At 39.7% G+C, this 15321-nt stretch overlaps 1 protein-coding gene across 5 annotated transcripts in view; it reads right to left on the bottom strand.

Annotated features, from left to right (window-relative positions):
- The window catches only part of Upf2 (UPF2 regulator of nonsense mediated mRNA decay), a 100233-nt gene extending 85252 nt beyond the window's left edge, over nt 1-14981 (bottom strand). For 4 of the 5 annotated variants that reach the window (XM_050150580.1, XM_050150582.1, XM_050150583.1 and 1 more), the window contains exons 1-4: nt 14862-14981; nt 7099-7475; nt 3955-4734; nt 565-725 (exon numbers count right to left, since the gene is read on the bottom strand). In XM_050150580.1, the coding sequence (XP_050006537.1) occupies nt 565-725; nt 3955-4734; nt 7099-7457 (1300 nt within the window). In that variant the 5' untranslated portion in view covers nt 7458-7475; nt 14862-14981. Of the gene's footprint in view, nt 1-564; nt 726-3954; nt 4735-7098; nt 7476-14707; nt 14728-14861 lie in introns of those variants that run through there. The other variant, XM_050150581.1, reaches the window with a different exon arrangement.
- Between the last annotated feature and the right edge of the window lie 340 nt (nt 14982-15321).

Here is a 15321-nt window from a genome sequence, read left to right as displayed (position 1 = left end):
ATATTTGTTGCTTTGACTTTTAAGGTAGATTTATGAGTTGTCATCTTGAAAATACTGACTCTTCTAATATTCAGGCTGCCAGGCTTGTGATACAAGTACTTTTACCCACATGGCAGCACGTTACCAAAGTTTAGTGTGATGGTACACACCTGTAATCCTAACCAAATCAGTAAGGGCTCAGGCCCAACAAGAAACCATCTTAAAAAATTAAGGTAGCCTGGCATTGAAGTACATGTCTTTAATGTAAGTGGTCAGGAGGAAGAGGAGGTGGATCTCTGAGGGCTATACAGATTTTATATTTATTTTATGTATGTTTTGCCTGCATGTATGCTATGTGTAACAGATGCGGAAGTGGTGCCTGAGAGAGGATACTGTGCCCTGGCAAGATGACTGAATAGGCAAATATATTGCTGCCAAGCTTGAGGACATGAGCTCAATCTCAAGAACCCATACAGTGAAAGCAGAGAACTCCACAAAGTTGTGTTCTCTCTCTCTCTATCTCACACACACACACACACCACACACACACACACACACACACACACACACTGGGTTATATCTTACCTTCTGGTGTCGGTTTGTCCTGAGGAAGATCTGGCATATTTTCATCCAAAAGGTCTGCTAAGGACTGAGAATTTGCCAGCAGCTTCTGGTAAGACATAGCAAATTCCTCATACTGTTTATGCCTATCTTCACTTAGCTCGCCTTTAGAATGCAGAATACGCCTATAAACAAATAATGAAATAATCTGATAAACTTGTCAAAGCAGACATGATCATGGGAAATGGTCCATAAAATCTGATCTTACCACAGAAATTTAACATAATGTTCTTTGCTAACTTATTCTTTTTTATCTCACTTTCTATATATAAAAACTAAAATACAATAATAACAAAAAAAAACCGCCAAAAAAAAGCCCACCCAAGCAATTAAGTTTACTCAAAGATTAAAAAGTATGTATTCAGAATTACCATAATATTTAACTTTAATAATTAACAAAATATTTAGTATTCTGTTACAAGGACGAAACTCTTTAGCAAATGGTTAACCAAAAATATTCATTCCAAATCACTAACTGGTTTTCAAAAGCAACATGTTATGAAAAGAAACTTAAAAACTGATTACTTTTGAAGTACATTGTAATAAGCCCTTTCAGAAGAAAGGGATTCTTCACTAATCCATTTCCCAAATTAATTTTTTTCCTGGGGGTTATCTGTATCGTCACTATTGAAGTTAATTAGCAAATGAAAGTTATCTTGAGCCCTAAGTAACTTACTAAGCCAGATGTCAAATATTTTCTATTAAGATTTTCACATCCAACGAGGCAGTGGTGAGACACGCCTTTAATCCCAGCTCTTGGGAGGCAGAGGCAGGTGGATCTCCAGGTGGTGGTGGTGATGGTGGGGTTTCACATCCCTGAATTACTGCATCTCTGAGTAAACAAAGTATGCTGGGACAAATGACTTCTATGATGTTAATGTCAATCTACCCTGGAAGTAAACTCTAAAACTATAGATTAACAGTTCTGTTATTGCTGGGCAGTGGCGGCATATGCCTTTAATCCCAGCACTTGGGAGGCAGAGGAAGGCCAGCCTGGTCTACAGAGCGAGTTCCCAGTCAGACAGAGCTACCTCCCCCCCCCCCCCCAAAAAAACCCAGTTCTGTTATCAAGGCAAAGTCCACAGTAATAAATGAACAGAAAATGTGTCTATCAAAACTATAGGTGGACCAGTAGAGAAGAACCCATTTACTGCTGGGCCGTGGTGGTACATGCCTTTAATCTCAGCACTTGGAAAGCAAAGACAAGAGGATTTCTATGAGATCAAGGCAAGTCTCATCTAAAGAGCTAATTCCAGGACAGCCAGGGCTACACAAAACAAGCAACCCATTTACTAAACTGAGCACTTAATAACACACATAAAATCATTTGCAAAATCATTGAGTTAATTAGCATATTAAATCATCTAAATAAATCTAAATTAAGCAAACAGTGAGATAACACCTTAAAAACTAAAGAGTTCAGCAAATATGTATTCAGGGTAAAAATCACTGCACTAACCAGGTCAAAGTAAAGAACTACCTTAAAAGTAGATCATATGAACCAAGTGTAGTAGTGCACACCTTTAGTTCCAGCACTAGGACAATGAGACCAGTGATCTCTATGTGTTCAAGGCCAGTCTGATCTACATAGCAAGCTTGAAGCCAGTCAAGGCTACCTAGTGAGACACTGTCTCAAAAACAAAACAAAACAAAAACCAGTCCATTTGAGAATCAGGCTTCAGTGTAAAAAAGGCCTAACAAAAGACAAGGGGATGGCTCAGTGGTTAAGAGCACTGGCTGCTCTTCCAGAGGTCCTGAATTCAATTCCCAGCAACCACATGCAGCTCACAACTGTTTGGACCTTCAGTGCCAGGGACCCAAAACCCTCACACAAAGTATAGAATGGCAAAACACCAGTGCACATTAAATACATTAAAAAAAAAAAAAAAGACAAATGACAAGACAGCTTAAAAACAAAAAATGACAAATGACAAGACGGTTAAAAAAAAAAAGCAATTTTGATCACAGAAAAGAATGAATCAAAAATGAATGTCCGAAGGATAGATAGTGAGAGTGTTTGAAGATGATTAAAGAGTGTAGAATTGAAGATAGTTGTCCTGAAAAAAGAAAGCAATCATAAAATATGCAATTGAAGTCAGGAATCAGAGACACATGGCTCATTCTGGCATTAAATCACTGTAGTTTCTCTCTACTAGGATGCTATGAGGCTAAAACTAAATGCATAAACTATAAAGAAACCAATAAAACCATGAAGAAGTCAATAAAACTCAACAATTGTTATATTTACAAAGTCAGTTGCAATGTATTAGGTAGAAATATTAGGTAGGATGAGAATAACAAAGCATTATGCAAATCATAATTAAGAAACTTAAATATGTGATAAGTAACATTCAAAAACATAAACTAGAATGGTAATTCTGTTTCCATTTTACTTTTTTCTTTGAGATGTGATTTTGCTATGCTGCATAGAGAGTCTATTTCTCATCTGAGTGACCTTTGGTCACTAGGATTTCTTACATAGTCTAACATCAACCTGAACCTGTACTATTGTCATACACAATCATTTGTCTTCCCGGTTAAATCAAGCATCTTCCAGGGGTAATTACTTACACCATTCCTCCCCCACTGCAGATCAGGAGGACAGACAAAAATATGCCTCCTCATTAGTTGTTGATCAATAGAAATTCTAGACTCCTAAGCATATAATTTAATTGGTTCTTAAAGGGTCATTTTACCAATGATCACAGATATATGACTTGTTTCAAACTATAAATAACAGCCCTCACAAAGAGTCCATCAAAGCACTTTAAAACTTATCCAGCAACTCTTTTCATAGCTAACTTCATACACTGTCTCTCAAAAATCACTGCCAACGAATGACTGACTCATTTTCTTTACAAGAGCAAGTGGTAGCAGTGACATTAATGACTTAAAATATAAAACAATGAAAGCAAACCTGTTAGGAGACACACTAAAACAGAAAAACAGTGGCAGGTCAGTTAAAGTGACAAACAGAAAATTTACATTAATGAGTTTTTTGTTTTGATATATATGTATATCTCTATCTATCTATAATATATATATATATGTATAGAGAAATACAGATATACACACACATACACACACCTGACAGGAAGAAAACATAACAACAAAGCAAGAATTACCACCTTTTTGCCAGGTTTCTTCTGAAATCAGAAATAAAATCTAATCCAAGAGTCAAATTTACATGTGAGTACTTACGACTATGATACTGTTGAAAGTTCCCTGGAATACTAAGAAATCACCTCTAAGAAGACCTTTTCCATAAATTCTATCAGTGGCATAAAGACTTTAAACATTTTAAGTATGAGCTCCACAATAAATTCTCAATTCTGAGAAACATTTGAAAATCACCTGTTTTGCCTCTCAGTATTCTGAAGCTCCCTGTGGTCCCTTTTCAGGTGTTTGGTCAAAGACGTAAAGTACTCTTTTAAAAGATTCTGGAAAGGCTGTTGCTTCTCAGGACTAATTATCTCACTAGGAGGAAAGTTCAAATTAAACTTCTCTGCAGCACTCTTTACTTTCCTCGGTATGAGTCCAGCAATATCATCTCCACAATGACGACAGAAGCTAATCACCACAGAAACATGAGTGTGGGATTCTCGATCAGCATTAATAATACTTTTTAGCTGTTCATAGATCAAGGAAAGACCTTCCTTGTCAGTGAAAATTCCCACTATTGTCAATTCTGCAATGAAACGCAAGTCAGTTCTTAGCTTGGTAATGTTAGGCATTTTCTCCTCTTTCCTTGCTTCAAAATGTTTTTTCCACACCTGCAGAAGTGAAGGCGCGAAGTCAGCATACCGCTGGTGAAAGAGAGAGCAGAGGTGCACGGCACAGTTCACATCAGAGATTTTTAGTTTTGCTTCCACAATGGAAGCTACAGCTTCTGCAATATATTTGCTTAAATTCAGGCCATTAAAATCATGAGACAAGGAGTCTCTCTGTTGTTCCGTAATTGTTTTTAGTTTCTTGACAAAAGCAGTATTTTTCTTTAAGCTCGAGTCTAGGCGGCTAAAGAAGTTTTCCTCTGGTCGGTTGTCTGGAGCATTTTGGTTCTTACTGCGGAGTTCCTTTCGTAATTGATGCCGTTCCCAAGCTTCCTGATGAAGCTGAAGGGATTCTTCTTTCTCTCTATGTAAAAGACAAAACACAAATAAAAATACACATTTTGGAGCATCATTTATAAATCACTTAAGAGTAGAAGCCAATGAAAAACTATGATCTAAGTAGAAGAATCCAAGATGTACAAAAGGTGCAAAAAAGACCTTCCACTAATTTTTTGTCTTGCAGAACTGCAGAACCTTGGACCTTAAGTATGCTGGGCAAGTATTGTACTATGGAGCTGCATGCACCACGTCTTTCATTATTTTCAAAGGTATCTTGTTAACGACAATGTAATAATAGCACAGTAAATCTTGACACCTACTGTGGTAGGATTTTAAACTAATCCAAATTGTTAATCATTCGGGCAATTTATAAGTTCAACTGATTAAGACCTAACATTCAATATGTAAAATATAAAGTGATATGCCTGGGAATAATAGCAAATGTTTAACAGAAGCACTGGGCAAACAGAAAAACATTCATACAAGAAACATTTCCGTTAGAGAACAACCATTATAGCTGGGCGGTAGTGGCTCACACCTTTAATCCCAACACTGGGAGGCAGAGGCAGGCGGATCTCTGTGAGTTCGAAGCCAGCCTGGTCTACAAGAGCTAGTTCCAGGCAGGCTCAAAGCTACAGAGAAACCCTGGGGGGGGGGGAGGAGAGAACAACCATTATAAAATATATTTAAATAAATATATATTTATATAAAACAATTATATGAATTGTTAAGAACTGCTAGAAGCACTGGCTAGTCTAGTCTTCCAGAGGACCTAGGCTCAATTCCCAGGACCCATGTGGCAGCTCACAATTTGGAATGTCAGTCCCTGATTTGCTGCTCTCTTCAGGCTTCCAAAGACACTGCATGCATGTGGTATACAGACATACAAGTTGGCAAGTACTCATATAAATAAAATAAAAATAAAATCCAAACTTTTTAAATGAACATCAATAAAAAGAAAAAAAAACTTAAGGAGCAAGGCAAATATGGTACCACCAGTTTTTTCCTTACCTTTCTCTCCCATTCCCTCTACATACTAAACCATTAGATTACATTCCTAAAGTTAGCCACCGAGGTCTATTCCCTTATAAATTCTATTCCCTTATTTTACCATTTCCTCCCTCTGAAACTGACTACCACAGTCCAGCTATCAAATTACTAAAGTACTCCAATCAAAAGCCCCCTTTTGGCTATACTAATTAACACGTCCAAACAAAATAAACCAACTCATCCTAACATGACCACATCCATCTCCTCTCATAAATATCAAAGTTTACTTGGTAAACTTGTGAAATTAAGTATGTTTACTGATTACAACTTCAGCTAGATGGGTCAGCAGGTAAAAGTACTTACTATACAGGCCTGACAACTGAGTCTGATTAAAAATTAGTTTTGGAAGAAAATAAATAAGCAAGTAATTCTTTTTTTTTTTTGGTTTTTCAAGACAGGGTTTCTCTGTGGCTTTGGAGCCTGTCCTGGCACTAGCTCTGTAGACCAGGCTGGTCTCGAACTCACAGAGATCCGCCTTCCTCTGCCTCCCGAGTGCTGGGATTAAAGGCGTGCGCCACCATCGCCCGGCAAGCAAGTAATTCTTAAGAATTATGGTTGTAGATATTCCTGCCTTCCAAACTTCTCATTAAAAAGAGAGAGACTGAAAGCCAGGTGATGTGGCGTACGCCTTTAATCTCAGCACTCAGGAAGCAGAGGCAGATGGATCTTTATGAGTTCGAGGCCAGCCTGGTCTACAAGATCTAATTCCAGGACAGGCTCCAAAGCTACAGAGAAACCCTGTCTCAAAAAAACAAAACAACAACAACAAAACCACACACACAAAGAATTAAGCAGTAAGGAAGAGACTGAGACTGGAGGTTAAGAGAACTTGTCATTCTCCCAGAGGACCAAGTTTGGTTCCTAGGACCCATACATAACCTGTAAGCACAGCTCCAAGGGCTTTGATACCCTCTTCTGGCCTCCTGGGTCACTTGCACACATGATATATACACTCACATAAGCACATTAAAAAATAGTTTATATATGTGTGTGTGTGTGTGTGTGTGTGTGTATAATAAATGAGAGACTGAGAGTTTGTAAAGTGTATTGCAAAGTACTTCTTAGTTGAAGAGTACTTGTCACTATGTAGAAGGTTCACTGAGGGGACAGAGGGAAGTATCATGACCATGATAAAAGCTTTTACAAACAAAACTCAGATCACCCTAGATCTCATAAACATTAAAGACTGCAACACTTAAAGCACCTCAAACATGCCCCTGATTGGGAGAACTAATAAAACAAGTTAACATCCTCCCAAACCTCAAGAAGTTGCAGGCAGCATTTTTTCTGAAACAATCATCTACTCTCACTCCTTCACACTATAACTAAGGTTTCTTACTTCAGCTGAGCAGCTGCTTCTTCTTGTTGCCGTTTGGCCTGCTCTTCCTGCTTTTTTCGCTCTTCTTCGTGTTTCTTCTTTTCTTCCTCCTCCTTCTTCTTTAATTCTTCTTCTGCCTTCGCCTTTTCTTCCTCTTTTTTCTTGCGTTCCTTGTCTTCCTTTTTTCTCTTATCTTCTTCAAGTTTCTTCTTTTTGTCTTCAGGGATTTTACTGACCTCCTTCTTGGCAGGGATCTTGAGATCGTCTTTTGGTTTCTCCTTGCTGCTCACTGGCCGCCTTTCACTGCAGTCTTTCTCCTTATTGTTTAGTAAAGAGTCTTTTTCTTCCATACTTGCTGACTTTTTACGCTCAGCTGGCATTATGTGACCCAGGACAATCTGTAGGAATAAAAGAATGTCAGTACTGTGGGCAGAATGGCTTTTATTTAATGATATGACATTATATTTCAAACAAAACATATGCATCTTGGCAACTATAAAATTTTAAAATGCATTCAAACTAATATTGCTGTGATGAAAAATAATGTCTTGGGGACTAGGGAGTGTTGGTTGTAAAGACCTTGCCTAGCATGCACAAAACTTCGATCTCCAGCACCACTAAAAAAACTGTTGGTTACATTCCATGTTTTATCATTATTAGTTACTCCTATATCTAAGGATTTTTGTTTGGTTTGGTTTTTACTCTCTAAGAAAATATTCAAGCATAAAAGTGGATGAGGCATGGTGGTATACACTTTTATATCAGCACTTGGGAGGCAGAGGCTGAGAGATCTCCCTGAATTCTAGGCTGCTTGGTATACAAGTTCCAGGACAACCAGGGCTCAAGAGACCAAGTCTCAAAAACTAAAGCATAACAAAAGAGTTGTAGCACAGCATTTGGAACTTCTAAACACATCTAGCTCCAACTCCAAAATATTTCAGCACTGCAACTGGAAACATCATGAGTAAGTTTTAAACCCCCCCCCCCGGGGGGTTGTTCCTTTTCTTCTTTTATCGATTTCTTCTTTTTTTGAGACGAGGTTTCTCTGTAAAGCCTTGCTGTCCTGGAACTAACTCTTGTAGTCCAGACTTGCCTAGAACTCAAAGAGATCGGCCTGTCTCTGCTTCCAGAGAGCTAGGATTAAAGGCATGAACTGCCACCATCACCACCTAGCTAACCCAAGTTTTTTTAAATGTTTTAAGAGCAATACCCAGGAGGCCAAGGCAGAAAACTGCCCTGCGTTAAGAGGTCCGCTAGTGTTTCAATGCAAGGCCCATCAAAATCCCAGCAAAATTCTTCAAAGACCTCTAAAGAACAGTACTCAACTTCATATGGAAAAGCAAAAAACACAGGATAGCCAAAACATCCTGAGCATTAAAAGAATGTCTGGAGGCATCACAATTCCTGACTTCAAACTCTATTACAGAGCTACAGTACTAAAAACAACCTGGTATTGGCATAAGAACAGACAGGAGGACCAATGGAACCGAATAGAAAACCCGGATATCAATCCACACATCTTCTAACACCTAATCTTTGATAAAGAAGCAAAAAATATCAAATGGAAAAAAGAAAGCATATTTAACAAGTGGTGCTGGCATAACTAGATATCAACTTGCAGAAGAACGAAATCACCATGCACAAAACTCAAGTCCAAAAGGAGTAAAAACCTCAACATAAAGCCAGCCCCACTGAACCTTATAGAAGACAAAATGGAAAGTACACTTGAGGGGCTGAAGAAATGGCTCAGCGGTTAAGAGCACTGATTGCTCTTTCAGAGGACCCAAGGTTCAATTCCCAGCACCCACATGGCAGTTCACAACTGTCTGAAAATCCAGTTCCAGGGGATATGACACCTTCACACCAATGCACATAAAATAAAGATAAATAAATCATAAAAAAATTTTTTTAAAAAAGAAAGAACAGGGAACCACTTCCTAAATAGAACCCCAGCAGCACAGACACTGAGAGAAACAATAAATGGAACCTCCTGAAACTGAAAAGCTTCTGTAAAGCAAAGGACATAGACAACAAGACAAAACGACAGCCTACAGAATAGGAAAAGATCTTCACTAACCCCACATCAGACAGAGAGGTCTGAGCTCCAAAATATACAAAGAACTCAAGAAACTGGACACCAAAAGAACACATAATCCAATAAAAAATGGAGTACAGACCTAAATAGAGAACTCTCAACAGAGGAATCTAAAATCGCTGAAAGACCTTTAAGGAAATGTTCAACATCCTTAGTCATCAGAGAAATGCAAATCAAAACAACTCTGAGATTTCATCTTACACCTGAAAGAATGGCCAAGATCAAAAACGTATGCTGGAGAAGTTGTGGGGAAAAGGGAACACTTCTGCATTGCTGGTGGGAACGCCAGCTGGTACAACCCCTTTAGATGTTAGTGTGGCGATTTCTCAGAAAATCATGAAACAACCTTCCTCAAGACCCAGTAATACCACTTTGGGGTATAAATCCAAAGAATGCTCAATCGTGCCACAAGGACATGTGCCCAACTATGTTCATAGCAGCTTTGTTTGTCATAGCCAGGACCTAGAAAAAACCTAAATGCCCCTCGACCAAAGAATGGATAAGGAAAATGTGGTACAGCTACACAATGGAGTACTACACAGCAGATAAAAATAACACCTTGAATTTTGCAGGAAAATGAATGGAGCTAGAAAACATTATTTTGAGTGAGGTAACCCAGACACAGAAAGACAATTATCACATGTACTCACTCATAGGTGGTTTTTAAACATAAAGCAAAGAAAGCCAACCTACAAACCACAATCCCAGAGAATTTAGACAACAATGTGGACACTAAGAGAGACTTCCATAGATCTAATCTACATGGGAAGTAGAAAGTTGAAAAAGACAAGATCTCCTGAGTAAATTGGGAGCATGGGGACCTTGGGGGAGGACTGAAGGGGAGGGGTGGGGAGAGGAAGGGAAGGGAGCAGAGAAAAACGTAGAGCTCAATAAATATCCATAAAAATATATATAAAAAAGAGAGGTCTGCTAATGTTATATAGTGAACTGCACATCAGCTTTCACTATACGATTAAGTTCCTAACTTAAAAAAAAAAAAAGATAGGTTGGCAAGGTGGCTGGGTAAAGGTATATGCTACCAAGTCTGACCATTCCAGGAACCTACATGGTGGAAGGAGAGACCCAATTCTTACAAGTTGGCATCTGACCTCCACATACACTAAATAAAAAAGTAATTTTTTAAGCTTTTAAAGAAATAAAAAACTTGAACATTGGAGATGCAGCTCAGTAGAAGAGTGCTAAGCACACTTTAGGCTCTGAATTCGATCCTTAGCATAATTAAACAAGCAAGCAAGTTTGTCTCTTTTGCTGTGGTCATAGCTGAAAGAAGGGAATACTATCTAGCATGAGCAATGTCCTGGTCCAACCCTCAGCACCCCCAAAATACAAGGGAGAAGAGAAAGATACTGTTTTACTGTTTATACAATATTCATGGGATGTGTTTACACAAGAGAATAAGTACAAAGGAAAAACTCTTGTTACCTACCAATCAAGGGATAGAGAATAGAAGATTCACAAATTTTACCCCATTATTATAATCTCTTCAAACTTTTAAAATAAAAAAAAAACTTATCACCTCAAATTAGACCAGGCTTACAATCTCATTAGTACAAGGCAATATTTATAAACATTATATATTATATATTAATATATCTGTATATTCTGTTCTATATTTGTCAATAGGGTAGGTAGCCTGTAGCCCAGGAGCTTCTAAACCTCAGCACGATTACCATTTTGAATAGGCCTGGTGTTCTTTTGTTTTTTGTTTGTTTAGCAGTGATAGAAATGAAACCCAGGCTTTCTGTCCACTGAGCTGTATCCCCAGCCTCTTTGTAAAACTCAAAGGTTATCCTATATCCCTGAAGCAGTTAAGCACCTCTGCGCTTCCCATCTAGTTAATACAACAGTCCCTCCTTAGTATGACAAAAAGATGACTCCAGGTATTAAGAAATGCTCCTGAGGAAAAAGAGTATCACTGGCTGAGGACCCACAGCACTAAGTCACTTAAACATAAAATCTGTATTTCAGTTCCTCAGGACCACCACATTTCATCGCAGTTCCCCATGCCTAATAGATACTGAACACTGCCACCATCAAAAGTGCTATTTGAACAACACTAAACAAACTCACACCCTTAACTAGAAACTACAAATACTGGAAGAAAAAAACCTGTATATCTCACCAAAACATAGGAGTCTCCTAAAAATACATTTCTCCACCCAGAATTAGCTATCTGATATAATTTATTAGGTAATCCTTTTGTTTTAATTTCTAAATAATATACAAGTTACATATAAGAAAACCACAATTTAATTTTCAAAGTATAAAATTACTTAAACTTCTTAGTGTCTTAGTAATTAGTTTGGATATACACAGTATTCTTATATATTTTCAACTATAGAATTTAAATTATAGCAAACAAACCCCAGGTTAATAGCTAAAACATTTGCAATAATATAAAGTATAAACAAATAAGGAATTTACTTGAACACACTAAAACATTATACCAGCAAGACAACCTAGACCAGAATACTGAAAGTTTGTAGATATCTTAGTAGTCAGTCTTCACCTCCTTCAGCTCCCTTCTTTCACTTTCTTATTCTCCAGTATATACCCACCGTTAATGTGAAAATGCCACAGTATAAAATAAACTTTCAAAACATGCTATAAAATAAACTTTCAAACAGTATACCACCAATAACCAGTCACGGGTATCACACTAAACATTTTATGTACCTTCTCACTCAATACTAAAATCTTTATGAGGTGAGTATTGTTTTCCCTATTTTATAAGTGAGTAAACTGAGACTTAACCAAGTAACTTGACCAAGGCCTTCACAGCTGGTGATAGAACTGGAATGTGAACCCTCTGAGAGTACCAACCTGTGAAATGGAAGACTTGATCACAGACACTTGACTATGACAAGTCATAGAATTGTGAATCTCATTAGGTGTCTGATAATGGTTAAGCACTTGCTACATGTTTTTACCTTACTGGCACACACTGGCTGAAAGTACGGAGGCAACATAATGTCTAAGGTAATAACACAATTTTACTTAAGGGTATTGGTCATTAAATGCAACAAAATTTTAGGAAATTGAATTTTATGACTGAAGTATCAACAAGATATTTCAAAGATTACAAGAACATACAATTCTCAGACAACAAAAGAACATCAGAATGTATAGCTAAGGTGTTGCTTACAAATTAAATCTTAAATTCTTCTACAGCATAAACAAACTCACTTTTTATCTGACAAATCCATGAAAGATCATCATTTATAAGTTTAACAGGGTCCCAAACTTTCATGACTCTCCAATATTCACCTAAACTGTAAAGAACTACTACACTAATAGATGATAAAAGTCAGTGACAAGTGAGACAAATCCTATTTCAGAGGATGACAAACCAGATTCCCAACTAGATCTTTAAGTGCTGGTCTCAGAGATAAATTTTAGCTACCAAATTTGTATCCAAAAGTGCAGGCAACAATGCAACTTGTGGGGGGCTGGAGAGATGGCTCAGAGGTTAAGAACACTGACTGTTCTTCTAGAGGTCCTGAGTTCAATTCCCAGCAACCACATGGTGGCTCACAACCATCTGTAATGAGATCTGGTGCCCTCTTCTGGCATGCAGGCAAACATGCAAGTAGAACACTATGTACACAATAAATAAATAAAATCTAAAAAAAAAAAACAATGCAACTTGTGAGAACAGAACAGGTTTTCAAGTCAGATATCAGATTTGCATGCCAACTCTGTAACTTACTAGCTATGGAAATCAGGTAACTTAACTTCACTGCTTATTCTAATTATTCGCCAATAAGATGGAGCTATGGCTACACATCTTAAGGTGTTACTAAACTCATAGAGCAGTAGCTACAATAAAGAAAGCCATTAAATAAGTGTCAATTCTCTTTCACACTTAACCCTGAATAGGCCATTACACTATGATAGAGCCTTACAGACAGGACTGTCAGCTTTTACACTGAGAGCTGGAAGGCCGTGTGAACTGCCCAAGTTTACCCAACTGGCTTTAGTGGCCACTCAGTTCTCTCTCTCCTACTACACTCACGGACGCAAAGGATTTTTAAAGACCAAATAAACACTAGAAACATGAATCCAACAAGCACACATTTGCATTCTGCCAACTTTAAAAAATTAAACTGAGCTCATACTTAACGCTAAATTCTTACTTTAATAACTCAAACTTTAACAACAGAAAATAATTAACCTAAGGTGTTTCCAAATTTCCCATGTACTATTACATAAAAATAAAGAACATAAAGGTTAGTGGTCTTGATTGAAATACAATTAACTCTTACAAACTATTTTGCTGAATACACTTTTATTCAGACAACCTTAAAAGGAAAGCATGGTTCAAAACCATCTTTCTAGCTCCCAAAAGAGTGCCCTGGCACTCGGTCTGTATTATTTTACTTGGTTTTCTAAATATACTCTAAACTTCCAAAAGTAAGTAAAAACGATTTTACTAGTAAAACAGATCCCAGTGCAGTGTGCTAGAGGACAGAAAACGGAGGTGTTTCCCTAATAAAGCTGTAATTTGCTAAGTACCATATGGTCTATGTATGAAATCACAATTAGACTGCTCTGAAAATACTACAGAGTAAGAGAATGCTGGTTTACCTTTCAAGCCTGTGTTTTGAACTCAAAATGATCTAAAGGTAGAACAGCACAGAGATATCTTCCAGTCTCTGACTTTATTCTTTTACAAAGTCCTTATATATATACATATATATATGACTCAAAATTTTCAGAAATTTTACCACAGCACAAAAATGGCTTTCCTGATGATGTGTGCGACTTTTATGACCACCTAAAAACTATGACAAACGAGAAGGGTCAGTAACAGTCTTACTTTCGTCTAATGTGTCAGTCAGTACATTTAAGTTTTTTTGAGAGAGCAGGGCTAGTGCTACCATGCGTACCCCCAAACCTGTAAGCTGCCTGGTTCACCAGAGATCAAACATCATCATGTGATCGCCCCCTAAGTTCAACAGTACTACTAAGTACCCTGAGAGCCTCAGGGAAGAGGCGAAGAATCGACCAGCCTACCTGGTTAAAAGGAAGTAAATCCAAACAACCCCACTGCCACCATCCGCAGATCCACCCCAAGCCTCTTCCCCGCGCACGCAGCTCCCACAAACCCCCGCTGTGGTTCAGTGTCCCACCACCGACACACTTCCCGGCCGCGACTCCCATTCCCGGGAGCCATCCTAGACCTAACCCCAACTTCTCGCCCCACACTCCCTCAGCACCGCAGCCTCTCGGGCTCGGCTGGCTCCTCTACACCGTCCCACTTCCTTGTCCACGCTCCCCCTCCGGAGTCCGAAGCTCGCCCCAGCTTCTCCCCGCACTCCTCCACGCCCCCGAAAACCTTCCCCCCTCCACAGCAGGCTCCCCCGCCTCCAGCCCCGAGGCCCGGCCCAGGCATGTGGGGCAGGCATCTCTCCTGCCGCCCTTCACGCCAGCCCCGGGCCGGCCCGGCCGAGAGATCCCCCCACATTGAGCAGCCCCTCCGGGAGAGGGGGTCTCGGGAGAACGACGTCCGACCCGCTCATCCCTCCGCTGCTCGCCGCCCCCGGACAGCTGGAGTGCGGAGTCGCCTCTCGGGTCCCTCAGGGAGTAGGAGTCCAGGCCGGGACCCCTCAGCGCCAGATCCTCCCCGGCGCGGGAGCGGAGGGGAAGGAGGTTCCCCGGGACTCACCTAGAGCCTGTTGTCAACATTAGCCCCGGGTTTCCCAGCACCAACTCCAGCGCTCGGGCTCTCCCCTCCCCTCCCCCCCACCTCTCTCGCAGCCGAGGGCCCGCCTTCCCTCAGCTCCCCCTCCTCCCTCCGCCCGTCGGCCCTCCCGCCCGCCACTCACCAACGCGGCCGGGCTGCCGGGGGGCGGGGCGGAGGGTGGGGAGGAAAAGGGGAAGGCTGCCCGCACTATTGCCCAACCCAAAATGACCCTCGTTGCCGGGCTCGGGTCTTATTCAAGCCCTCATTTTGACTCGAAAGTTATAAATATATACCAACTTTTCAAGCATATGCCATCCTCTTCTGTGACTCGTTCGAATTTCCCGATAGGTGCATCTTTTTTATATATACAGGCATTGCCTAGGACAACTGCGACCAGTGCCTCCAACCTGGGCCTCGGTAGAGGGGAGGAGCGTTCCAAGGA

The sequence above is a fragment of the Alexandromys fortis genome, unplaced genomic scaffold (assembly GCF_014885135.2).
Source record: "Alexandromys fortis isolate MF-2015 unplaced genomic scaffold, M_Fortis_MF-2015_v1.1 scaffold_69, whole genome shotgun sequence".
NCBI lineage: Eukaryota > Metazoa > Chordata > Mammalia > Rodentia > Cricetidae > Alexandromys > Alexandromys fortis.
This window is presented reverse-complemented; position numbering and strand designations above follow the sequence as displayed.